Source organism: Vanellus vanellus (genome assembly GCF_965231255.1).
Source record: "Vanellus vanellus genome assembly, chromosome: 1".
Taxonomy (NCBI): Eukaryota; Metazoa; Chordata; class Aves; order Charadriiformes; family Charadriidae; genus Vanellus; species Vanellus vanellus.
This window is the reverse complement of record NC_138905.1, coordinates 154,234,666-154,262,655: the sequence shown is the minus strand read 5'-3', so window position 1 is coordinate 154,262,655 and position 27,990 is coordinate 154,234,666. Positions and strand designations below refer to the sequence as shown.

The following is a 27,990-nucleotide window of genomic DNA, read 5'->3' as shown; positions in this document are numbered from 1 at the left end:
GCTTATTAATGGAGATAAGGCATAACACACCTAGACAAAGACGAAGAACACAGACCGGTCTCAAAAACTCCTACGCATGCAAGGTACGTATTTGTCAAGAATGCATCTTATTTATAGTATTTTCAATAAATCATGGTAAAACATTATGAATAACCATGGTGCCAAATCTGATTCTTTGAGGTGATAGCAGAGCTAGCTATTTTGTTTCTAACATGGCACAGACATAAAAGATGACTCTAGATAAGCAGAAACAAAATAGCGACACCCAACAGCACGGGAGTTTCTTATCATAGAACAGGAACATTTAACCCCAAATTTAAACTGAAAAGTACTGTGCAGAATCTCATTACTAAAACCTCATTCCAAATTTTATCCATGCTATTATGTCCACATATATCAAATTATAGGTTTGAGCCACCCAGGGCTTTTGACATACACATTAATTTGCCACACCTTGAAAGTGAAAAGACTATAAAGAGTCACATACAAACATGCATACTCTGTAAGATGTTGATGTATTCAGCTTTCTCTTCTGCCCCTGCCCAAAATTAAGCAATAAATTTGCTCAGAAACTGGCCTCCAACTGTGAGCTGAGAAGATGCACAAATTAAGACTTAACCACAAATTACATACTCCAGGATATTCAAATTATTTACATAAATCAAAACTGAAAAAAGCCTCAAATTAGTTACTCTAGTATAATTCAGTAGTTCATACATGCACACACCAACACTTAACATATTCTAGTGGTGTCTAAATACTCCCATCTGTCCATCTGAGAATGCAAATATCTAATAGACAAAGGAAACAGAAAACCATCCTTATAAAATGGAAGCTCTTATATGTGCAATACTTGCCTGGAGGGTCCTGCTAAGGTAACAGTGGCATAGGGATCACATTGCCCATTCACAATGGGCAACCCTTGGCACTCTAAAACTCTAGAAAATAAGAAAATGCAGACAAATAAGTCAATTAAATGGGAAAAGTGAAAATAAAAGCAATGTGTTTTCAACCTGTTCCCTTTCCATAATACTTTACACTAGAGAATTGAAATGTCACTAAGCTCAAGCCTTTAATTTATACCTAAACTTGAAAACACATTTTGGTCTTAAACACTAACTTTAACAGGGTCAAAAATACTGTTAAATTACAGAGAAACCTTAACTTAAAGGATTCTTATTATCCAAATACAACAACTTAAGGTTCATAGGTTCATGAAATAAGAGTCTGCTGTCAAGATGGGAGCTGTCAGCACTTTAAAATTCTGTGACAACTTATTAAAAAAAAAAACAAACAACCACCAGAATTTACTTCTGTAACAAAAGATTAACAAACTCCACACAGACATATCCCAGCAGTAGTCAAGTAGTTTCTCAGAATCACATTCACGAAGGCCTTGGAGCTTTTGACAAAATTTTTCATGGGCTTATTCGTAAAGGTGAGTTAACTACAGACCAGTAGATGGTATGACAGCAGCCATCTTTCTCGATAAAACTTTTAAATAGCAAACCTAAAGAAACACATTCAGCAGCTCTGCACGTAAGAAGTCAAAGAGACACTGGAGGGACAAAACAGAACAAATTGGGTTTTGCTGCAAGCCATTGTGAGAAATCTGCACTTTTGCACTCTCATTTCAACAACTCTTTGGAAAAAAGAAAAAAAAAAACAAACCACCAATCCACACAACCCCCCAAAAAACAGTGAAAAAATGTTCCATGTTTCACAAGTCAAAACCTACTGAGGAATGCTGCACCAATTGGAAACAAGCCAGTTGCCAGGACTCTCCCTCCTGAAACAAGTTTTGGTTCCAACAGGTAAGCCTGTTGGGCTGCTGTATTTACACAATTATAACTGGAAAATTTTGGTGAAGATGAACTCTGAAGCTCTTTGCGCAGGTGAGTAGTACTATACTTGCAGTGTGAAATACCTTGGAAAGTTCTGGGTGCTATAAAATCAGCAAGAAAAGTCATACCCGTTTTACTACCTTCAGTGACAGCAACTTTGATACAAAAAAAAAAAAATATTTAAAAAAAATCAATAGGGAAAAATTCAGTAAAATCCCACAATTTTATCCACAAAGCAAGTTATTTGGTAAAATACGATGTGGAATTCAAATACAAGTTAGCTACAGAGAGCTATTACTTACTCTTCATAAAGGGAGGAAAAAATTTAATATTCTGCACCAATACAGGAATCGTTTTTGTACCAGAGGAAGTACAATCTAGATAGGTTCACACAGTCCTAAGAAGTACACGATGAGTGAGATGTGGCTTGAACTCATTCCTGTTTGAACAGAACAATGGTACACCAAGTGTCAGTGTGAACCCCCCAGCCCCTTCCACTGCTTCCTTAAGGCAGCCTGAAAGTTCCTTAAAATGAAATAGTAACTCAATGGCTTTATAGCAGTCAGCCAATTTTCTACTTCTACAGCTCTCATCCATACAGGAAGAACTATGTGAAATTTAAACACAGAGAAAGCATGTTCAGAGTATTATTCTTGTTTTAATAAAAGCAATCCTTTCAAGAATACACAGAAAACAGAAAGCGATCCCAGACAGCACGATCTATACTTGAGGACATGTAGAGGTTATAAATCACCATACAATAAAATCACAGATGAATCTGAATGATGGAAAGTGTGAAGTTATCCACACAAAAAAAAATACACATACCCTAACTATATACATATACAATGATAGGATCTATTTTCTTATTACCACACAGAAGTAGTTTTTTGTGGATAGTCCTCTGTTGTTGTCACATCAACCACCACCAAAGGTTAAAAAGACAAACTATCATTAGCTGGTCAGAGAGAACCCAGCAACATAAATCATTGGGCACTTGCATCTTGAATTGTGAGTGCTCCACAAAACATGGAGAAGAACAACAGGATGGCTCTAACTGCTTGTGGCTCTCCCAGGTTTGTACTCTCCAGCTCAGAAAACACAAGTTATCCATTCATGAACAGTTTACAAAATCATGAATGGTGCGAAGAACATTTCCTCACAAAATAAGAATTAAGGGGCACATAATGAAATTACCAGACAGCAGGTTTAAAATAAACAAAAGGAAGTTCTTTTTCCACACAATGCATAATGAAATTGCAAAAAGTACTGCCATGGGACATCATGGAGGCCAAAAGAATACATGGATTCAAACCAGGACTACACGAACTCAAGGAGTGTAGTTTGTAGGCAGCTATTAAAGTTTAATGGTCCAGAAGCCTCCTCGAGCTCAGGAAAGCCCAAATTGCAGATTGAGAAGGGTGTAACACTGGAGTAGTCATACAATATTTGAAGTACCACTCACCAGCAAATATCAGAAACAGTACTCGGATAGACTAGAGGGACATTTAACACAGTAGGGTAGTTTTTATGTTTGCTGGGGAACAACGAAACCAAACCAAAACAAAAAAACAAAACTAAAAATACACAGATGTTCTCATACAATCATGATGACTTAAGAGTATGACATTTCTTTGTGTGCAGTTGGAATAAGAAAAGCAAAAACAACCTTGAAAGAAACAAAATGTGGGAAAACAGGAAACAGACGCAGACATAAACGGTATCTCGAGCATTTCAGGTAATTTAAGTTTAGGTTATTGTTTAAGGATGCTGGAGAAAGCAGGTAAAAGACTGAGAACTTCAGATTTTGAGGAAGGAACGCTATGTCTGGAGAGGTGCTCATTCTTGTCCTTATATCTTACTAAGCATTGTGGGGAGACAATAAAATTCAACAAAACACCCGTCTGGTCAACTCATGTTAGTACAGCCTCATTAGTTGCAGGAAACTAATCCTAGAGCTGCTTTCATTTCATGGGAAAGTTGCTAGGTAAATTAACAATGCTCCTCTACCAACCCGGTACCAAAATACTGGCTTTAACTGGTAAGCAGGAAAAGAGCCAGAACAAAATGACAGCTACTCAGAGACGCGGTAAAATGGAGCCTCAATTCTGTCACAGAAGTGTCACGTTATTAAGACTGACAGTTCATACTTGGATTAGATGAAAAAAAAAAAAAACAAACCATACAAAAAGAAACATATAACAAAGGTATAATCTTGGGGGGGGGAGGGGGGGGGCACACTGGGAAGCAGTGAATAAAGCCAGTAAAAATGAAACACCTTTGCTCTAATCATCTGCAGAATTAATTTAACATATGTGTACTAGGATAATGAAAAAAAGCCTAAGCAATCAAGATTATTCAAGAATTACAAGTTGACTCATCAGGCCCCAGAGGAAAAATGTCTGGTGGCTGCTAGAATCTTTGCTGCCCAACTGGTAGTTTCTGGTGATTAGCTGTCTCGAGCCCAGCTGGGGCAGGGCAAGCCATCCCTCGCAGCTAGCCTGGCTGGGCTGGGCTAAGGTTATTGCTGGGTCATATGGGAAAACTCTCAATGCAGCTGCCTCACTATATTTTGCTTGTGGTTTATAAAATTAACAGGTTTCAAGGAACAAGACATTTCAGTTTTCAATGTGGTTCATGACCAAACCTTCACAAGAGTAAATAAGCTACGGAAAATTCCCAGAGGGTAAAATAAAACCTCAAACCCAAACATACCGTGAGCATGCCTTCTTGCCTTTAAATTATGTGATTACAGAAGTTGAGAGGGAGGCAGGGAGAGAAGGTTTTGAAAAAAGAATATTTTTCAACAAAGACTAAGCAGCTCACATCTGACAGTACAGGCATTCCTTCTGCCTCTGGGCTGCCAACCAAGAGCTGTAGGCTGTGGTCTCCGAGACAGCCCCTACGCAATCATACTCAAAACCAGGCTTCACAGGCGAGCAACATCAGAATGATCCAAGCCTGTGGGCGTTCCACACCCCTTCCTTGGAATCGTAAAAATTATTTGAGAATTATAGGCTTTCTGACTAGTTCAGGATGCACATGTGTCATTGGCATCCTTGTGTGCCAGAATGGACAACCAACACAAAAATGGACACAAAGAAACCAGAAGGGATATAGCTGTTCTTAAAACGTGTATCTGTATTTACTGTTCTTTCCAGACTAAATCACTTCCAGTGTACCTAGTCAGGCTCAGTCCTTTCCCCAGTTTCAGCCTAGGGTAGGGAACAGCACACTGTTCCCATTCTCTTTTCTCAGATCAGACTCTTTTCTCACTGTGATTCCTCAACAGAAAACAAATACATCTTTTTTCTACACAATCTTGCTTTCTATCACTGTACATAATCCATGTATTTTAATTGCTTTTACATACATATTGGGTTCCTGGGATCAATCTTAACGCTTGGCAAGCTTACAGATGTATTGTATTAATCTTCTATTTCCAGCCTCCACTTGGTCCACCTCTCTTTTGTTTCCTAATCTTGAGGCTTTGTCCCATCTCATATGTGTAATTTTTGGCCACACTCAGGTTTTTCTCTGTGTCATTTCAAAGACATGAGACTTCCTCCTCCTTGCTTGCTCTAGTGATCTAATTATTTCTTGAACACTCAGTACTTTGTGTGGTAAGCCTGACCAGACAGAGAAGTATCAACTTAAAAGCAAACTTCGTGCTTCGTGGCAGTTTTGTCAGAATCATCATCAAAACAATCCATCTTTGGCTTATACTAAGTACTTGTTTGGTAAGGTACATTCCCCAGTATGCGACTTACTTTCTTAAGTTTTTTTCTGGATCTCCCCCCCCCCCCGCGCCCTTTTTTACCTACTGACTACAGGATCATCTTGTAGCATACATACTATCCTGAGTATTCTGTCTTCCAGGAGTAATGGAGCACCTCTGAACAGTTTTCCTTTGTGAATGGGCTTCTCAGGGCACATAAAATAGACTATTAATCTTTAACTTCATGATACAGTAGTCCATTCTTTTCATCTAGTCTGACAGTAAAGAAGTGGTGCTTCCCTTTTCTTTCCCACATTGACGTCCTTTTCTTTCAGTGCAGCCTTGCATCACAATCCAAGCTCTTCACTCATTACCAGCGGTGTAAGAAGAACTTTGAGGTAATGCAGCATGGTGGATTTCCACGTGTAACTTGGCCGACCTCACATCTGCACTGGCACACGGCAGGTGTTCTGAGACCAGTGAACTGACTTCTGTCTTCCACTGCAAGCAGGAAGTGTTCTCAGCCCTCCTTCTCATTCTCTTGGTCTGTGTGTGACCAGAGCCTTGCTAAACCAGTCATAGTCATGTGTTTTAGATGGCCTTTGCCTGGATGTATCCGCATCCACAACTATGAAGCACAAAGGAACTACATCTAGTTCAGAAGTTCTCCAAATCATAAATTCCTGGAGGCCAGAAGAGTGTACCACCATATGAATGCTCTCATAATTCTTCATCTCCTACTGGACACACTCAGAGACAGCATACTGGGTTTTGGTCTGCCCAAATGTTACATCTGAAGTGCACCTTCAGACAAACCTTGCAGTTCCCTCTTCACTTCCACAGAGTAATTGACTGATGTTCATTCAGGACTTCACATAAACACACAACCTTTTTTTGCCAAGAGGCTGACCAAGTGGCTTGTTTCTTCTGGAATAAGGCAAACATTTTCTAAATTTACTTAATCCTGGTTTTAAATTACACTCTACCTCTATCACCAAAAACACTAAGATAATTACGTCCCAACCTCCTCAAAATTTCTTTACCAGTCCATGCTCTGACTCTGCCTTGCCCCTGTCCCCAGGGAATAAGGAGGCTAGCAATACCGCATCCATGTATTGAGTCAACCTTTTGTCCTCTGGATGAACATTTGAAACCAAGGGATCATGCCCACTCTCAATAAGTGACCTCTAGTAAAAGATGATTTCAAAAGTACATATTACTTGACTTTGGGAAGTGATCTACTTGTGTAAAACCAAAATTTCCTACTATTATTCTCACCTGTTGATCTCTCCAGGAAACCTGAAACCTGAGTCTTTATCCAATCCTCAGCCACACTGCTGCTCTCCAATCTATCCTTCCATCTCTTCTACTGCCTCTCCAGGGAAAACCACTCACCTTTCAGAACTCCAGCAGTACCCTATCCTCTTTGGATGATACCCTCCTCCTTTTTTGTGTTTCTGTTGTTGTTTGGTTTTGGTGGGTTTTTTTGCTTGTTTTGGGTTTTTTTTTTGGTGAACAAACATGTTCTGGCTTACAAACAAGAACACTCTTGCCATCCCATCAACCTCTGAGAGGATTAATGCTTAACTGGAGCTACTTTCCACCCCCTCAAACGACAATTCACTTTGCCACAAAGATCTGTGGCACTAAATGAAATCCTGCACCATTCAAACAAATGGCAGACCTTTACCTGGGACCTGCATTTCTCTCAATGTGTATTCCCTTAAAATAATGGCTGTACAGCATTTGATGCATTGACTCAAGCATTTATATACAAGGTAGATACACTCAAAATCACCCCCATTTCAGCTTCTGAAATCTGGATAGAGCTTATGGAGATCAGAGGATCAGGCTGTGCAAACAACTATTTTGATTTTTCTCTTTAAAATATTCTCCAGAGCCTCCACACCAAAAGCACAACAGAAACCTTGAAATTCTGAGATTACAGCTGCAACCCCACATAACTACTGCCTTTTCTTCCCCATTCCCAGTTGGGTTCAGAATAGCTGCAGTTAAGCAAAACATTTGAACGTGTTCTTAAACTCATGTTATCCTGAACAAAGGTTCCTTCCTGAGCTGACCTACAACTGTTTTTGCAGCCTCACACAGCACCCAGATTAGCTTTTGGTCTTAACTGGAAAATTCTGTATGTGTAACATTTCTGTCACGCACACACAGTTCTTGTTAATACAAGGCCATTAATGGTGTTTTCCTTCGGACAGAGCAGAGGAAGAGGAATTGACTGTTAATGTTTGCGTTCAAGCAACAATTTATTTCCCAAGTATTTAATGAAGATATTTTATAGCAAAACAGGAACAAATATTCACACAAAGCCAATCAATAACATACTGAAAGCAAATGAAAGCTAATAAGCACAACCTCTGCTTCCCCAATCTATACCAAATATTAGATACTACAGTAAAACTACAGACAATGCAAAAACTGCTTCATTAAATATAAAGAAGAAATACTGTCAATACATACGCATCCCTAAAAGCACTATCACTTCAAATAAACTGCAAAATTTTCTCATGTCAGTACACATCTAAACATTTATTAATAGTTTAAAAATCCCATGGACTTTTTTCTTCTATTAATATGGGACCTGTACTCCATGCTACAGTTCGAATCATCCAATTTGCCTCCCAGTATCGGCTCTAGAAAGACTTTTAAAACCACGCATTTACAGAGTACCATCTGTACTCTGTACTAAATAAAGAGAACAGACTAAAAAGTGGGTGTCAGCCATCCTGTTCTCACAGGACAAGGAGTTAATCCATTAGCAGTTAAGCCAGTTTGTGAGTCAATTACAGAAGTGTTGCAAGCTTCCTAAAAGCCACTTCAGAAGAGTTTTTAGCTGGGTTAATATAAAAAATGGTTAAATTATCTTCTGTGACAGTGCCCTGAGGCCTTGAACAAAGACACAAGCTTGCTGAAATTTCGAACTGCACTGATTCAGTGACTATTACTGGCACTGACATCATCACTTCCTCCTGCCTGGGTCTTGCACTTGCAACCCCCGTTATTAACAAGGAGCAATAGCTGAATGACGAGAGAGTAAAGAGAAAGGGTAAGTAAGGAGGAGGAGTTGTTTCTAGCACATGTTGATTTTCAGAGGAGACAGAAGACCCAAATACAAGTTGCAGAAAAGCAAGAAGTATGTAAAAATTATAAGGGAATAGCATCACAAAAGAAGAGGTACAATCAGGAAAGGATGAATTTTAATGACAGAACTATATTGGTTCTTGTATGGAAAGTGAAGAAATTTGAATTTGATGTAGTATAGCAGGAAGCCAAGGAATGGGTCAGCACATCAAGGCAGCTGCAGAAGCACTTTTGTCAAAGCAGCATGGTGAGGAATGTAAAGGAGTGAAGCAGAAAATGACAACAATTACAATATGCAGCAAACGATTAGATCTTAGACAACAGCTTTAGCTGAGCTGACTGTGGCCTAAGGCAATATTAAACAGAAGCAATGAACTACTGTCAGTACAAGCAGATAAGGAAAGAAAGAAGACCAAAGACCAAAAGACAGCATGCGAGGTGGACAGAGAAAGGCAGTTATGGTTACATAATGAAGCCAGCCAGTGACACAAACATCTCCCATGTTGTTTCTCTTCGCTTGGAAATGTAGGTTTGTCTTAAGATGCACAGTGTGCTATATGGATATACAGGGTTTACAGAAAGCAAACTGCAATGATCTCTAAGTTGAGGACTGTCCAAGTTTAACCTGCTCCCAGGAAGGAGCTGCCTGCACAGGGCACAGTCCCTCCTTTCAGGCCGTGCCTGCATGGCACTGTATATATGCATGAACAGATAAATAAAAACAAAACAAGCTGCATGAGCACATCCTGATTTTTCCTCTCTGCCAGCCAGTGGGGACCAAAAGCACCTGCAACTACTAGACAGACTGATAACCACATGACAAAAAGGAAGACAAAATGAAGAGGCTAGTTTTGGAATGACAAATTCATCCCAAAGACAGAGTGTGATACTTGGAAGGGCAAGAGTTACCAAGCAATTACCTCAAGAAAAAGCTTTTGAGCCTACTGGCAAGGATCTGACCATGAAGTAAGTAAAAAGATAAGAGGGGGAGGGACCAAAACCAGAAGCTTTAAAGAACTTATGACAGGGAAAATGAAATAAGGCACCCAAGGGGGGTGGTGGTGGTGGTGGTGGTGTATTCAACTATAAGAAACAAGACAGCAAAACAGAAGCAGCATGTCCTTAACTTACCTAGGGGTTTCCTACCTAACTGGTGAGTACGAGTTTCCTCCAAAGTGCTGAGTATAGTCAAGTCAGACAACTATCCCACCTTGGCCATAGATGGTAATATTTTAAATAAAAATTCAGACATGCTGGTAAGCGACTTGAACAGATAGACATCTGTAACAACTGGGAGAGCACAAAGTACAGCAGATTGGAGGAAAGCATCTAAATCTCATGCCACAACACACTTGAATCACAGTGCACAATTACTCAGAACTCTTGGGCCAACAGAATGCATCAGCTGGAAGTCTGGATCAAATCTCAACAACTTTTGGGTGACAGGGGGTGCGCACAGGAAGGGAAGGCAAGGGAATGCGATGGTTTAATGACAGCAGTGGCACCGACAGAATGACAAACCCAGCCAGCTTCTTCTCATCCCCACCCAGTCCAAGTATAATGATTTCTGTACTAAATAAATCCTTGAAGACTCTTTCACATAGATTCTCACATCATATATTTAATTAGCTGTATTATATAGTAGCAAATGCACCCTTCTAAATGAAAAAAAAAAAAAAAGAAAAAATAGCTCACAGTTTAAAAAGAAGTAATTATTTGTGGACCTAGAAAACAATCAAAGCTGCCTTCAAACACTACATGGAAGCTACAACCTTCTGTATTGGGCATGCCTTGGCACACCTAAGGTAAGTGGAACTTTTAATGCTTTCACAACACAACTTGAAACAACTCAGAACAACTTTTGATTACATTTATGTGAATAATCACAGGATCTGGGATCTTGATTAACGATACTCACTATTAAAAGGGCAGTGATTTTTCCTACACGTTAAGGAATTAAAATTAAGCTGATTCATCACCACTGCTGAAATATGACAGCAGTTAAGTTGCAAAGTGAGTCCCAACGTAATGCTGATGCATTGAATTTTGATAAGAGAACTGGACTAAGGTTATCCAAATTGTGTCACAGTTAACATGAAAATGCTCTCCAACTAGAATTTGAAAGATAATATTAACTTGATGCTGTCTAGACTTATACAACTAGAAAGTTGTTAACATATCTCATTGTGATTGCAGACAATGCAGTGATAGAATCATAGAATGGTGATCAAGCAGGGGAGGTAGAAAAAGAATAAAAATCACACAGTATCGGGTATTTGACAGTAAAATCAAGGCATATCTCCAAAAACTATGTTTTATTAAAGAACAAAATACAGAAATATTCAGTCCAAATCAGCATTCAGATACACCCAGTCTGTGAAAGGCAGGAAGCTGAACTGTGGAGTCTTCTCAACATACAGACCAGGCTTGTTCAGTTTCATTTACCTAAATTTTTTACACTAAGGCAGATAGAGCTATTCATTTCAAGAAGCACAAACATCACAGGCATCAAAAAGCACATTTTGTAATAGACTTTCCAACGAAGTTAACTGAAAAATCCTCCACAGTGCCTCCGACTTGGCAAGAGGAGAGATCAAATAGGATTCATAAACCATTCGTTTAAAAAACAGCTGTCACAGGATAGCGACTTGCCTACTTTTTATTGTTCCTCTGGTCCTGCAAGGCCACTTACTTCATTGCGACACGTGATTATGCTAAAATCACTGAAATGAGTACTGAAACATCTCACATGTAAGGCAATACATGTGCAGCTTTTCAGAGCTGGTGTAACACTTTCAGGGATCAATTGCTGTCCTTTCTTCTTATCAGTACTGGGTATGCTGTGATGACTGTTGGTGCCCTTAGCTCCTGCTATAGCCTTTCCCTCACAAGTTTCAGCAGAGAAAGGCACCATCTCTCCTGGAGATGTGCTATAATGTTCTGTGCCTAGAGAATCACACTTTGTATATAATACAGAAATTGCAGGAAGGATGTTTTGGGGCCATTGTGTGGAAACACCAAAGAAAGTGGGTCCTGCAGACAAAACCTTCTATTAGCAGTGAAACCTTCTTAATAAGTCATCATGCTCTGCAACACCACAACTGTAAAGCACCAGACTCCTAAGAGTCTCCACAATTTTTAAGACATTAGGAAAATGCCCACCTGGAGTGATCCTGCCTGACAGTTTCTCCTGTAAAAATGTATAGACATACTGCCTTATAGGTAGTGTTTCAGAAAAAAAATTGTAAATGATTTAGACTTTTGTGAGTGACGGCCTACTACTGAATCATCACTGAGCAATACCCAGGAGGTGTCTGGAGAGGAAGGCATAGACTTTTAATGGAAGACAAAATATCTTGACCAGTTGGATGGGATAAAGCACCAGGTAAGATTTCCTGCACAATGAGAGTACATCAGAATGCTAAAACCGGTACCCTACCAGGAGCAAAGCATTACACATATTGTAACCCTATCCCATTTAACTTTCTACTGTGAAAGGTCAGTCATGTCCCATCCCAAAGAAGGCTCGCTTATGTATATATAGAACAGCGGTTATACTGTTGTTCATACAGCACTAAGATCCTTGGTGATCAAAACCAATGCAAAGTAAGCACTTTAAAAAAAAAAAAAAAAATAGTGTCTTGTCACTTTAGATCTTCTTAGGAAAAAACAGGATGCAAATTAGGGCACAGTCAGGTAGACATCCTGGTATAACCAGCTGTAATTAGTAGCCCACATCAGCTTTATAATTCCAGTTATTACTCAAAGAGTTCATACTTGCATTAAGTTTCTCCTTGTATTTTGGGGCCAAAAGGGATCACTGGGATCACACAGCCTGGCCTCTTTCAAGACAGTGATGAAAGCTCTCACCTAGTCAAGTTGTGCAACAAGTTCATGATGTCTACTGCATCTCCAGAGCACCTTCGTGAAAGAAATTTCAGCTTAACTGAAAGGACTCACAATGATTAAAATATCCTTACAACGTTCTACAGGAAACTGTTCACTGATTAATGGTCATGACTCAAAAAAAAAAAAAAAAAAAAAAAAAAAAGGCAACCAAAAAACTAACAAACCTATTTCTCACTAGATTAGCCTTTAGCTTCTAACCACTGGGTATCACTGTGGTAGGAATAAGTAACAATACAATCAGAAGGAATCCCTCTGAATATCGTGCATACTGTGGTTTCATCACTTTGAAGTTTTTCTCGCATGAATCAAACACTCACTCACTGTGAGACACATTTACTACGTCTTTTACTCTTCCTGTAGCTCTTCTATGAACCCTTCCGAGTTTAACAGCATGCCTTTTTAGCCTGGTCTCCTAAAGATACAGGCTTATGAGAAAATGCTTTTTGTCTACATTTGGTCATCAGACTCCCACTGATGATTTTTTTTTAATTCAGTTGGCGACTTCCACAAAATCTGAAAGAGTGGTAGAAATCTCAAAAGATACTCCAGTTCTAGGAATCTGGTTAAATCCAAACCTGTGTAGAGAAGAGAGCACCAGCTGACATCCCCAGGGAGGAAAGGGCTGCACATGGCAGTTCAAAGATTCTCTGTAGCCTTGGACTCAACAGTATATAAATAGTGAGAGTTGGCCATTGCACTGTGCCACCTCTTACAAACATGATCTTCAGGCTAGCAGGGCAGGAAACTGGACAATACAGCAGTGACTGTCAAACAACTAAAAGGGTAACAGCATGTGCAGTCAGTACACTGCAGCTGTATACAGTCTAGCTGAATTCTTGCTTCTGTTTGAAGCTTGTATAAAATTATTACAAAACCATCAGCTTGGAAGCAAGTCAACTGTAAAATGAGTTAGAAATCAATTGCAGACACTACTGCCTCCAAAAGCATAGCCTCCTTGCCAATTTCTGTGCTTATTAGAATAGTATCTTCCATTCTTTCAAAATATTTCCCTTTTCTCTTTGTGTTTGAGAGAGCCAAATGATTAAAGGAGGAACTAGCAAACTACCTTGTACAGTGGGAAGGTAAAGAGTGGGACAGTGAAAATGATTGATCTCAAAGTGCTATGAAATTAAAAATGCAAACTAAAAGACTTTTAATCTTTCCCATTCACAAGTGCTTTGCTATGTTAAAATACGCAATTAGCAACACAGATGAAGTGTTTCACAATCAGCTCTTACTGAAAATGCCAAAAAATGGCATCCAAGATTTACACCAAGAAGGGGGGGTGGGGAGTACAGTAGCCACCTGGTGATTATAACACTGTGGACTTTGGAAAGAACTGGTCATAGTGCATAACCAGTTATGCTCCCAGTACAATGACATACACAGAAACACGAACATGATTTCTAGCTCATCCAGATGGAGTAGGGAGAGAGATACTTTCTCATTATTGCCACACACACTGTCAGACTTCTTGAAATAACTTCCTCTCAAATAGTTCTGTGAACAACAGAGTTAATGAAGGGCGTTTCCTATGCCTTCTGTACCATGTCTTTACTCTCCTTCTACTTGCAAAAAAAAAAAAAACCCAACTTCAACACCTGGGGCCCTGTGACTTCCCCTTTACTCTCCAGCTTCCCCTACTCCTATCACACCTTGATTTCTCCAGTTCTTTTATCTAAATATCCCAAGCACTATTTAAGAGAAACTTGAAGAGAAAAGTGCAATTTGTAAGTTATGTGCTATCACACGGCTCCTTTAGAAGCTTCACCTACATTGGTTTTGGATGGTGCCTGCCACAGAAGCGTTAGGAATTCCAACAGTCATTCAGAATGAAACAGCATACAAATATATTTACCTTTGTATTATGCTTAATACAGTGTACTTCAAAGAGCCTTTTGATAAAGGTCACGTTGCAAGACAGCTAACTAACTTTTCCTAGGGCCCTATCTCAAACATAATTGAACTGCTCCAGCCGATCACCATTAGAGGACATCAGTGAAGTAAAAAATTGCAGATGTTTGGGCTACTGTCAGAATACACAAGGTGCTAAGGATTCACAGTTCTCAAAATCCACACGTCTTACAAACTACAGGAATGCTCTCTAATGCCACCAAACCACTGTGACCTCAAGCACATTTAGAAGTTAAAAACATTTATCAAAAGGATTTATGCTTGAATAATCTGCCTCCGTTTATAATTCCAGACTATGTTTACTCTGTGTAAAACAGGAAGTACCCTCACATTATTTAAACAGTGGCACTTACTGTTGAAACAGACTGACTTAGGAGTTATATTCCAGTCTTGAATTATGAACTCGGTTTTATACATATTCCAGAGTCATGTGGTGACAATTCAACCTCAAAATGGTGAGCACTTTAAAAGATGTTCTGCTGGAGGTGGACTACTGCCAAAGGGTCTAACTGAAGAAGTTGCTCTTGATTAGGATTACAGATAGAAAGACACTTGTTTGTGATTTAAGTAAACAAAGAATTTCATGAACTGAGGAGAAGCACTGAAGAAATACTGAATGCAACGCCAAAGAAGGTGAAACTGAAACTTCATTTAGTGGGAAACCTGGCAGCAGGAGGAGATGGTATTTATAGACACGGGGAGGTTTGAAGGAGAGTGAGCGATTTAAGCTTTATTTAGGCTACAACACAGTAAAGAGAAGTTTTGGTGGGTAAGGAGAAGCAAAGGGGAGAGAACTACTTAGGTGGCAGGCTGTGTAATCTCAATTCTGCCAGAGCTAGGTGGAAGCAAAAAAAAGCCACAAATGTACTATGCTAAAGCCTTGGACAGAGATACATATCCATTCCTTCTCTCTTCCCCTCCCTGATCCCCAAAACCCATAGTATTGCAGCACGACATGATAAAAATATTGGGATACTACTGGATTTAATCTCTGAGCAATTTTCCCCCACCAGTTTGTTATGGAACACATACAAGATTAAAAGCACGACCAAGATACAATCCTGCAGGAAAAGGCGCAGCCTGATGCAGGATACACTCTCTAGAGAAAGGAGATTGGGACACATTTTAATAGATGCATGAATTTATTAAAAATGAAGCCTTGAAACCACTTTATGCTCTCATTAGCATTTCCTACCAACAGCAAACAGAAGTTGAAATTTTTCAAAATACTATAAGGTGACCTGATTGATGCATACATTAAACTAGCCTGCTTGTACTCAGCAATACGGTTTTTTTTCCCTTCTAACTGATTCAGTTCATATTTCAGGCAGGAAAATAAGCTTCATTTGACCCTGCAGCGAGTTCAAAACTGGTTGTGTGCTGGATGTCTCTGCAACAGACTAGAAACTTCTCTAAAGCAACACATAAACTACGTTCTGTAAACCTGGAAGCAACAAACCCAAGAGGCAGGGTGGCTCAGGGACCCATTTTGAATGTAGGGAAAGAGCGCTGAGAGCTGTAACATCACAGGAAGAGCACCCACTGCCGGCTCTGGCCTCAGGCTACTTCCAGACTCAACAGGAGCTTCACCCTTGCACCAGGCCAACATACCATAAAGAGCCTGAGACTCAGCCCTGCTGCCTCACATAGTAATAAAATACTGTCATCAGCACAGTGCCTTCATGAGGGAGCACCTCCTGGTTCCTGTTGACTTTTCTTGCAGAGCACCACCTCTAATTTAGAAAAGGAAAAGACAGTACAGCACATCACACTCAAGAGAGGAGCAAACCCTGTTCTACGCCACTGACAAATGCCCAGAGTCCACACCGCACCACCACCACCACCTCTTAAGAGAAACCTGTAATACTATGAGAGATTAAAGAAATTGCATCAAGCTAATGGGTCCCAACATTTGCTGCATTAAAATGGCATTCAGAAAAAAAAAAAAACAACAACCCACAAAACAGCACAGAAAAGCATTATCTAAAACTTTTCTGGCTACCCTTTCTGCATTTCCACTTTATACTCTTATCAGCAGAGATGAGCTAAGACAGAAAGAAGACAAAATTTTGTCTTCAGCATCATAGATAAAATATAGCCACGCATTTCCAAGTTCTCTCTTTAATCCAATCGTTTAGACAGTCTCTTTACCTATTTCTGGGATCTGATGAAGATAGTTATGTACAAGAAAGAAAGTATCTCCAACGTAAATGAGAAAAGCAGGAAACAAGCTCGATAGTAAAGGAAAATCCTCAAATGACTCGAAGATTATGCCTGTATGTTTTAATTTTACACAAAAGTATTTAAAAATATTCCATGACTGAAGGACTAGCTGCACTCCTGTAGTTTTTCAAGGTGTCTCCAAATGCAATCACAGGTGACAACAGCAAACCTTCACCAGAGAAGAACACCATGTTTTCCTCTTAGATTAGGATGCAGACTGCTGATCCACAAGTAGGAATGGTCACTATCTCAGCCCTTCCAACTAGACTTGATATATGTGGCTTTGCCCTTCAGGAGCTGAGACTAGCAAAAAATAGAGGCTGACCCTCTAAAATTTTCAAAATGGAGCATTGTTTTTCTTAACATTAGAAACATCACATTGCATAAGATAATTTTAAACAGTTACGTAATGTCAGACTGATTTAGGGCAATGGCTGTCAACCTGTGAGCAACGCACTGCCCATGCCACTTTCCAGCAAAGCTCAGGGACAAGGAAATTCAAATCTATAATGTGAGCAATCAGAGAGGAAGGTCAGGTGTTGCTCACTGCATGCTCTGTGCTCTATTCACACGGCAAAGAAGGCTGGGGAACCATCACCAAGCCCCAGCACTTCCACCCCTAGGCAGAGACCTTCTGCTTTAACCACACTTGACAAATGACACCTTCCTCCTTACCTCCCTCTTCTTCTTCAGAAGGGCTTTTAAAGCTCTTAAATGCCCACAGCTCAGTCACTGTTCTCTTAATGACCCCTGAAGTGTTTATCTTAGGGATGTCATATCTACTTATTGTTTCCTTTCCTGCTTACTCTTGCAAACAGCCCATTTAACTTTGTTCCACATGGTCAGAATACATCTTGTAGAGCTCTCAAGATTGTTGCATGGCATTTAAGTTTAATTCATAAATTAATGCAGAGCCACCACATCTTCCACACCAGGACTACAAATGCTTAATCTATCAAATAAAATTTCAGCATTGCTAGTGTATTTGTAGATTTACGCATCACTTACTGGAAAACTGTGTTACTACACATGAAATACAGCAGTGACTACTAAACCAGCTGTATAGATTTTACTGGGGGAGGTGAGGCGGGGGGGGGGGGGGGAGAACAAAAGGAGGAGCAGGGGAGAGGGAAGCTCTCCAAAGCAGATGTTTCCAAGCTTTTTTAAACCTAAGAGACAAGATATAAGACAAGACTTGAAGGAGCAGCTGGGGACACTGAATAAATACAGACATTTAAATGTGACTAATTACATACACATGCTGGAATTCTCAAAGGAAGATCGATGAGCCAAGCTCCCAGCTCATGCTGACTTTCAACAGGAGTTCAGTGGCCTATTCCTTCAGGCATGTTGGAAGTCAGATGTCATCTTGCTAAATACAGAACACTGCTTCTAAATGTTGCCTCTGGTAGCTTAACCACAGTGAAGCCTACGGATTTTTACAAAGCTATCTGCAGGAGCCCTCCTCTTCATTAAATAAATATGAATGCATGTATCTGCTGATCCTAGCCTATGTTGCTCTGTGAGATGAGGGAAAGTTGCCTGGACCGGCTCAGAGGCCTTAAAACCTCTGGGGAACCACCTTTGTATGCTAAACACAAATGTGCTGCACAGAATTTGCTCTAACAGTGGTCGGGAAAGGTTTACAAAAGGTATAGGGCTCATTTCTGAGTACTTCCGTTGTGAAGCAGGAAGGATATCTGTATACCGAAAGTGATGGCTCAGAAAAAATGTAGGGAGAAGCACGTGCCATTGTTTTTCTGATGTATTCATGGAATATCAGTACACTCACTCTGTTCATGACCTAGTTCAAACACTTCAATTTGGCAGAGCTGCAGAAAGAACATACTTCCCTGGTCACCCCATGATCTTAGTACCTTAAAGTGTTCATAAAATTATGGACAGATTTCTGGCAGGTGACAAACAAGAGATGGCCTTCACTTCACAGCCAATGGAAGGTGAGGCCAGATGTTGGTAGCCACAACAAGCAGCAGCTGAGGTCCAGGAAGGCTGTGGTTGTAAAGAGCATGGAAGAAGACAAGATCTTTTGTGAGTGAAGGACAGAGGGGAGAAGCCAGAACCTACTAAATAAAACTTACTTTTTCCAAGCACTCAAGATGACTCACTACATGGCACAACAGTAGTTAGTACAAATGCAGTTACATGAAGGTACCAGGGGGGGTACAAAGTCCACACGTGTTGTCTTTTATCTGACAAGCACTTGGGCAAAAGTCTCTGCTCAGCAGGTTGTAGGTCTGAAGTAGAGGTGAACATATGACATATCAAGAGCCTGCATCTTGAGTCCTGTAACAGGGACATGCGAAACTTAGAGACCCAGCTGACAACTGTGTCCAAGCCACTCACTAGGACCATGAGGTTTCACAGCAGTTCCACAGAGGGAGCCCACAAGTAGCAGAGTGTTCCCAGAAGGAGCGCGCACAAGTGAGAGTTGTGGTTCTTACAGGGGACGACAGCAGGAGCCGCTGGGGGACACAAGAAGTCTGAGTGTGGTGCCTGCATCTGTACTGTCAATGTAACTTTTAAATCTACTAATTCTCCTCCTTATAATCTCTTTTGCAGAGATTCAGTCCAGGACATTGTGCTGTAGCAGCTGGCAAAGACTTGAGACTCCAAAGGGCTCTGATGAAGCACAACAGCTTAGTATTAAGGCTAAATGAAAGTATTGAATGCTTCCTGAGGAAAAGCTATTAGGTAACAGTTTTTAAACTGATTTTTTTTGCTTCCGCTGCAGAGGCTAAAGAAGCTCACATGACTTTTGCATTTCAAAATAATCTACTACTTAATGTTCAAGAGCTCAGCACTTAACAATTTTAATTTGCCCTTCTATTCAGATGAATTTTCCCATCCACCCGTCCAGCTGACTGTTCACAGTGTGCTCCATAGGACTGCAGGCTGGCTCAGTGAGGCCCCAGCTGCTGTAAAGTCAGTCTGGAATGTAGAGGTGGCAGCAACACAAAGGCTCAGGAGGCAGACTGGTGAAGACCTACAGGTAAGCTCGAAAGAAAACTTATCTTTATTTATTTTCTGGATAGGTAAAAAAGTTTCCTAATTAGACCTAGACTTTATTCAACCTGCATACGTGTCTTTGAAAACAAGCACTATTCTGGGGCTTAAAAAAGCATGCATCTCTAAGGTATTTTTAAACAGCTGCCCACTGGAAGCAGCTTTTGTTTTCCTTGCAAACCTGAACTGTTTAACCAGTTATATCTAGAGGCCATTTGTGGGGTGGTGTTTATCTCTGCTGCCATGACCCCCATTAAAAAAAAAACACATAAAAAATTAAAACTTGAAAAAAGGAAGTTAAGGAAGTTCACAAGACAAGTGTTAGATTCATCAAAACAGTCTGTTTTTAAGATGAAGTGATTCTTCATTCTTGCTCATAGTTTTACAGCCTCATCCTACTTGCTCACTGCAACAACTTCAATAAGCTGTTCACGAGAAAATCAGTTATCTTCACAAAACTCAATCAGAAGCTGCACTCCCCTAATAAACCCAGTCTGTTCTTTTCACTCATGAACTACCTATAACAAAGGTTCTGCCTCTCCTACCTTTGCTGCTCTTCCCACTGGCAAATTCCAGCTACACAGACATTTACTTCAGCATTGCTTAATTACCTCACTCTTTTCCTACGTGCCTACGCACTAGAACCAAACTATCTATGAGCAAACCTGAACAAGATTTCAGGTCATGTGGAAAAACACTAAGAGCTGCAGTTTGCTGTATACCTTCCTAAAGCAAACAGTGTGGCATGAAAAAACATGCTGGACTACATTCTGAAGTGCCTTTTTTTGCCCCTGATATAATCATCTCCCTTTCTTTTTATTCATCATTCCCTTTCTCTTTCTCACTCGTAAGACACATTGCCATGAAAACCTGCACCAACGGAACTACATACTCTAGAAATACTTTTATTTCTCAATTCCCTTACCTAAACTACTAAGCTCTACTCTCACTTACCACTCAAATAACAAATAGTTATGGAAACTAGCCAGAACGCCCAGGTCAGCTACAGAAGAGAACATAGCAATGGGAAAAGGTGGCTTCAGCAGACAAAAAAAGCTTGCTTAGGCTCTGCGTAGGGCTGGATTTCAACCAAGATAAACTCTGAACATTATGTTTCAATGGTTAAAAGCTCAGGATTTTTCTATGCATTTCAGCTAACACATTGTATTTATTGAACAATACCTTGCAAATCATGGTTACAAAATGCTTTGCAAACCAATTTAAGTATTTTGTCTGCATTGTAGAAAGTGAATAAAATAGTCTTCAAATCAAGGCTGTATAGGCAAAAATTTGAATAAAGATTTAAAACCTGTCTGGTCAAATGAATAGAAAGGTAGAAAAACATGCTGCACACTGCCATATTGTTAAAGTTGTCATTGCCTGATTGCTTTTCATGAAGTAGAAGCTGCATATGTTATGTGTTAAGAAGGACCTTTTCGGAAGCCTATTTTTAGCTTTTCAGAAATTTCACTGAAAAATCCATTGGTACTATAGTGTTCCCAGGTCTCAATTAACTGAAGAGAAAACCTTTAAAAGACAGTTGGCTGTGGCATGGCATACTCTCTCAGAATAAAACAAAGCGAGGCAAACACTTCTCACTTCTCAGGGTCCTTCAGTACCACCTAACTATTCAAAACAGACCATAGTGAGAGTACAAGGATGTCCCCGTTAATTTATGTTTGCAGAGTCCCAGACAGCACAGGGTCTCGACCAACAATTAGGGTTCAAAGGATATGGACGGGGGGGGGTGGGGAGAAAATAAAAAAAAAAAAAAATCTGTTGCTCAGGACATCCGTGCTCCTTTTTGCTCTCTAAGCACAGTATCCTCCAGGCCTGCTCTGAGGACAGGCCAAGGTTAGTGATAAGCCCCACTGTCCTGCATGTCCCCCCCACACATATACCCTCTCATAAAGCAGAGATACAGTGGGGTAAAAAGAAAAGAAACTGCCTTTTCCCACCTTCTATTTCCCCCTTTTCTGCAAAGCCCTAGGACCTATAGCAATACAAATAACACTTCAACAAAAGATGCCAGCCTAGGACTTTGTAGATGCAGATTTGAACCCTGGTTTCTCAGAACGCATGTGGTCATCAGTCATATTCAAATGGTACAAGGGAAAATGACACAATGAGAGTCCTCAAATAGTAGTTAAAGGAAGGCTAGGCCCTCCAGGTGGTGCAAAGCTATACTGACATAGCAACTTTTGTTCTGAAAGAGACACAGCTGTGTTGCCGTGGCATTGTGCCCTGGTTAATAAATTCACAGAATCACAGAATTATCAGAGTTGGAAGGGACCTCTAGAGATCATCTAGTCCAACTCCCCTGCTAAAGCAGGACTGCCTAGAGCACATTACTCAGGACTGCATCCAGGCGGGTCTTGAAAATCTCCAGAGAAGGAGACTCCACAACCTCCCTGGGCAGCCTGTGCCAGTGCTCTGTCACCCTCACCGTAAAGAAGTTTTTCCGTGTATTTGAACAGAACTTCCTGTGTTCTAACTTGTGCCCGTTACCCCTCGTCCTGTTACTGGGAACCATTGAAAAGAGCCTGGCTCCATCCTCCTTCAACCCACCCTTTAGATACTTGTACACCATAATGAGGTCTCCCCTCAGCCTTCTCTTCTCCAGGCTAGAGAGTCCCAGCTCTCTCAGCCTTTCCTCATAAGGGAGGTGCTCCAAGCCCTTAATCATCTTAGTTGTCCTTCGCTGGACTCGCTCCAGCAGTTCCCTGTCCCTCTTGAACTGGGGAGCCCAAAACTGGACACAGTATTCCAGTTGTGGCCTCACCAGTGCAGAGAGGGAGAATGACCTCCCTCAACCTACTGGCCACACTCTTCCCTATGCAGCCCAGGATTCCATTGGCCTTTTTGGCAACAAGGGCACATTGCTGGGCCATTGCTGGGCCATTCACTGCAGCTTAGAGCCTACACAGCCACTTGCACCAGATTATCCCTATTATTCACTCTGCCTCATCACAGCAGACTATGGAAAGAAAGATTTCAAAAGCGCCCACTTACAAAGCTCTGGTAGGGCCTGGATGGCTAGAGGGTATATGCACAGGCATGCAAGATCACGTACCCCAGCACATCCTTGTATCAACGGTGTGCCTAGAAGGATGGAGGTCAACCACCTGGCTCACCTCCATTTGTTAACAGCTCCTAAATGTAAAGACTACCATGACAGCTTATTAACAAAGCCTTAGCAAAGGCAATAACAAAATAATGTCAAATACTGGTGTGAAAATAGGGCTGGTCAGAACTTTCCTTGTGGAGCATTTTTTCTATTGATACCATTGCCAAATTGCTAGATTCCTGACAGAAGCCAGCCAGCTCTGCTACTGCTCCTGAAGTAGCCACCTGAAAGGCTTTGGTGTGGTCAGACAGCAATGGCCTTCCAGACTCAGCCTCACAGGAAGGCGAAATCTTGACTCTCATCTGAGTCCTGTGGCTTCTACATTTCAATTAGTTTGAGTGAGATTGGATGGCTGATTCCGAGACTGCTTTAATAACCGATGGCAGACTTTGTTTGTCAAGTCAGCTGTCACTAAACAAGTTGTGCTACAAATTTGCTTAGCTGGTAAGGTCCTTAATGCAAATCAGAAGGACATTAATATTATCCTTTGATATCCTTTTAGTATTTATGCCATGACTAAATTGGATAAGTGCTTTATTAACATTTAACACTACTCGGAAGAAAATTATATAGAGTATGTGGAGAGAAGGAGAAAACAAAAAAATCTCACATACTATAAATTCATAAGGATATCATTGATTAAGAACATTCAGTGTCCAATCAATGTTTTGATTCCTCCAACTATTTTTAAATGAAGCATTGCACACCATCTATAATTACTTTATTTCTCATAACTCTGCAGTTACATTTCAAATCCTACCGTGTTGCAAGCTTATGGCAGACGACACCAGTGTCTGTTATGACTTCACTCAGTCTCAGCTCGAGGTGGACCTTCCCCTGAAACACACCAAAAACATCATATGAAAAATTAGTTTTATGCATAGCCAGCCACACCATTCCAACTTAAAACAAAGCAAGTCAGTTAATGCAAGTAATTTCAGAAGGAGTTTAAAGACTAAGTAACAGCTGTATAGCTAAGGTATTTCACCTGCCAGAAAAAAAAATCTACATTAGTAGCCATTCCACTAAATTCCAGTGCATAATTCCCACCATTATTTTATCTCCGTATGTCTTACTAATTAAGGCGTATGTAGTGTCTGTGGTTTCACACAAAAATATTGTGTTGGAGCTTTATCTATATTTAACATTTTAAATATTAAGCAAAGATCTGCAACACAATCATTTAAAATGTATCACAGCAGTGTGTTATAAATTAATACCTACAGGTTTTAATCATTAGAAAAATAAAAATTATGAAATAATATAAACCGTGAGACAAGTATCAGTAGAGCTACATTGAATAACTGATAGAAAAAAAAAGTTCAACCTTGTTGCTAGCATACATAGCATCTACTATTACACAGTCTTCAACTCCTTACCATCACATTACCTTTATTATGACTTGGGCCAAAATATTACACTCAAATATACTGAGAAAATAAAGGCAATCATGAATACAAAGTGCATTCCTCTTATTAATTCTATTACATTAAAAAAAAAATAATCCACTCCCACTGGCAAAACCTCAGCACCAGTCTTACAGTATATATAAAGCAAAAACAAAATACATTTTGTTATTGACCTATTCCCATCTACAAGAAGGGCCAAAAGGAGGGTCCAGGGAACCACAGGCCTGTCAGTCTGACCTCGGTGCCAGAGAAGGTTATGGAGCAGATCATCTTGAGTGCCATCACATACAGGACAACCACATGATCAGGGCCAGTCAGCATGGGTTTATGAAAGGCAGGCCCTGCTTGACTAACCTGACAAGGCTGTCTATGACAAGGTGACCTGCTTAGTGGATGAGGGAAAGGCTGTGGATATTGTCTACCTACACTGTAGTAAAGCCTTTGACACGGTTTCCCATAGCATTCTCCTGGAGAAACTGACTGCCCATAGCTTGGATGGGCATAATCTTTGCTGGATAAAAAAATGGCTGGCTGGCCAGGCCCAAAGAGTGGTGGTCAATGGAGTTAAATCCAGTTGGTGGCCAGTCACAAGTGGTGTTCCCCAGGGCTCAGCACTGGTGCCAGTTCTGTTTAATATCTTTATCAACAATCTGGACAAGGGGATTGAGTGCACCCTCAGTAAGTTTGCAGACAACACCAAGTTGGGTGGGAGTGTTGATCTGCTTGAGGGTAGGATGGCTCTACAGAGGGATCCAGACAGGCTGGATCAATGGGCTGAGGCCAATAGTATAAGGTTCAACAAGGCCAAGTGTCGGGTCCTGCACAGGGGTCACAACAACCCCATGCAGCGCTACAGACTTGGGGAAAAGTGGCTGGAAAGCTGCCCAGCAGAAAAGGACCTGGGGGTGTTGGTCAACAGCTGGCTGAATATGAGCTGTCAGTGGGCCCAGATGGCCAAGACCACCAACAGCATCTTGGCCTGTATGAGGAACAGTGAGGCCAGCAGGACTAGGGAAGTGATTGTCCCCCTGTACTTGGCACTGGTGAGGCCCCACCTCAAATACTGTGTTCAGTTTTGGGCCCCTCACTACAAGACAGACATTGAGGTACTGGAGTGTGTCCAAAGAAGCACAACAAGGCTGATGAAGGGTCTAGCGAACAAGTCTTATGAGGAGCAGCTGAGGGAACTGGGGTTCTTTAGCCTGGAGAAAAGGAGGCTGAGGGGAGACATAGCTCTCTACAACTACCTGAAGGGAGGTTGCAGAGAGGTGGGGGGGTCAGTCTCCTCTCCCAAGTACCAAGTGATAGGACAAGAGGAAACAGCCTCAAGTTGCGCTAGGGGAGGTTTAGATTGGATATTAGGAAAAAGTTCTTCACCGAAAGAGTTGTCAAGCATTGGAACAGGCTGCTGAGGGAAGTGGTTGAAGCACCATCCCTGGAGGTATTTAAAATACGTGTAGATGTGGTGCTTAGGGACATGGTTTAGTGGTGGACTAGGCAGGATAAGGTTTACAGTTGGACTCAATGATCTTAAAGGTATTTTCCAACCTAAAAAAATTTATGATTCTATTTTGACTTGCCAGCACTGCCCAATCATCTTCTGCAAATCATCATGGTCATAACTGAGTCATTCATATTCATAACCACCTCCCCTCCACCCTTTTTACCAAAGGACCCCAAAATCCACATGGGTGTCATCTTTGACTCAGATCTACCTCAATTCATACAAGAAGTCTGTTGCCACCCCTTTCATAAGATCTTCCAGATTTGACCTTTCCTCTTTCTGCACCTGCCCAGAACTCTTGCCAGAGACTTCACTGTCTCTTCTGACTGGTTACAGCAACCTCCTGCTCTATGAGGACATCTATCTTGTGTTAACAGAGGAGAGTGAAGATCAAACCCCAGCCTCAAGTTGCACCTACACTGCTAAGGTCTACTTCCTTTACAGGAGATTTGTCTGGACAAAAGCTGGTGAAAACAGTCTAAAGCAGGGCAGGGAGTGCAGTAATAATTAAGTAACATGGACATGCAGAAGTTCAGTTCAAGCTCATTCCTTGATCCTTTTACATTTAGCTTAGCAGTATAAACAAACTGGAGTCAGTGCCTGAATACTTGTCCTGAAGAAGCCTATGAGAGATTCTACATCTTACTATGACAGTCATTCTCTCCCCTTCCTTGTATACCCCTTTCTCAGTACCATCACCTTTCTGCACTATCTTGAATGCACGCTTCACACTTTATTGCATTTTATGCTTTCACTCCTTAAACCTCTATCACCTACTTACACCTTCAGTATTCTGACTCAATAGCATTTCTTCCTGAGGGCTGGAACACAGACCTTTTGAGTACATGCGGCAGATGATACTGGTTTTCATCCAGAAAACAAGAAAAAAAAAGACCTCCCCAGTATAAAAAGCCCATGTTGCAGAGGCATCACAGCAGCTCATTGGCATTTTGAACAGGGAAGGACCCAAACCTGTGTGGGACTTTAAAAAGATGGCTCCTGCCAGGTGTCTTTTGCATGATTTTAAAGAAAATAACAAAAACAAACACTGCAAAACCCCAACCTGTTGCATTTGGCTGTCAGACTCCTGATTCTTCATGTCTGTTTCAGCAAGACACAAATCCTCCTTCACCCTTGTCAGTGTAAGCAAATGTCAACATCTGTCATCTTCTTCTAAACTGAAGCCTGTCCTCATGAATAAGACAAGGATTTCTCTGCATAAATGTGTAAAGCCACTTCTAGACCCATCTCTAAGACTCAGTACCACTGCAACATCCATCAAACCCACGCATAACAAGGGCTAAGCACACAAGCAGCTGAGAACTCCGGTTAAGCAGGACCTTTTTTTTGGCTTTAGTTTTACCTACTTTTTCCCTTACTCTTCACCAGCTCTTCCACCGGTCACATTTTTATCACATGAGTTAAACCACTAGCCTCTGGAGAACAAGTTTATATGAACCTGTAAAAACACTGCTGCCATCTTCATTGATATACTGCACGTTACCCTTACTAGAGAAATCAACACTAATACAAGTTTTGAAGAAATCAAGAGATCGGAAGAGAGATTTAAGAACCCTAGAGAAAACACCCCTTTGTAGAAAAATACATGTAGAAAAATAATGAAAAATATACATGTAGAAAAATATCCCTTTGTAGAAAAATAATGTTTTTACTGAAATATTTGTGCTGATCGTAAACAAAGGCGAGACTGACCTCTCCCAGGAATGAAAGAATGCTTCAGTACACTTAGGTGAGCCTGAATGTAAACCTACTTACAATGCCGATATGCTCTCTCACACAGACTATGATGGAAGCTCCTTATTTTAGAAATCAAGCTGCAAAAATCTTTTTAAGTCAGCAGCACTTCACACATTTTCCCAGCTACACTAAGTACAAAAATATAGTGCTGCCTCCTTTGGGCTGAGAGGCATTTTTTTCTTGTAGCTCATTTTCCTCTCGTGAAGACTTTGAAAATGGTCAGCTGCTCAAAAAGTGACTCAAAGCTTCACACAGCAAAACGGACATCATGGGATCACTGGCACTGGCAGCCCTGTGACTATTCCCAGAACACCTCTTTACTTCCAGTTAAAAACTCTAATACATAAATATGTTAAAATAAGGCCACAGTAACATACTTGCAGGCTTATTTCACAGAAAATACAACTCCTACATAAACAGAACGCTTTTTCCCCAAATCAATTATACTGTTAGGC

General features: G+C 40.7%; 1 protein-coding gene across 1 annotated transcript in view; it reads right to left on the bottom strand.

Annotated features, from left to right (window-relative positions):
- RASA3 (RAS p21 protein activator 3) overlaps positions 1 to 27,990 on the bottom strand; it is a 142,535-nt gene that overhangs the window by 31,750 nt on the left and 82,795 nt on the right. The window contains exons 5-6 of the mRNA XM_082498841.1: positions 23,625 to 23,701; positions 858 to 938 (exon numbers count right to left, since the gene is read on the bottom strand). Coding sequence (XP_082354967.1) covers positions 858 to 938; positions 23,625 to 23,701 — 158 coding nt within the window. The remainder of the gene's footprint in view (positions 1 to 857; positions 939 to 23,624; positions 23,702 to 27,990) is intronic.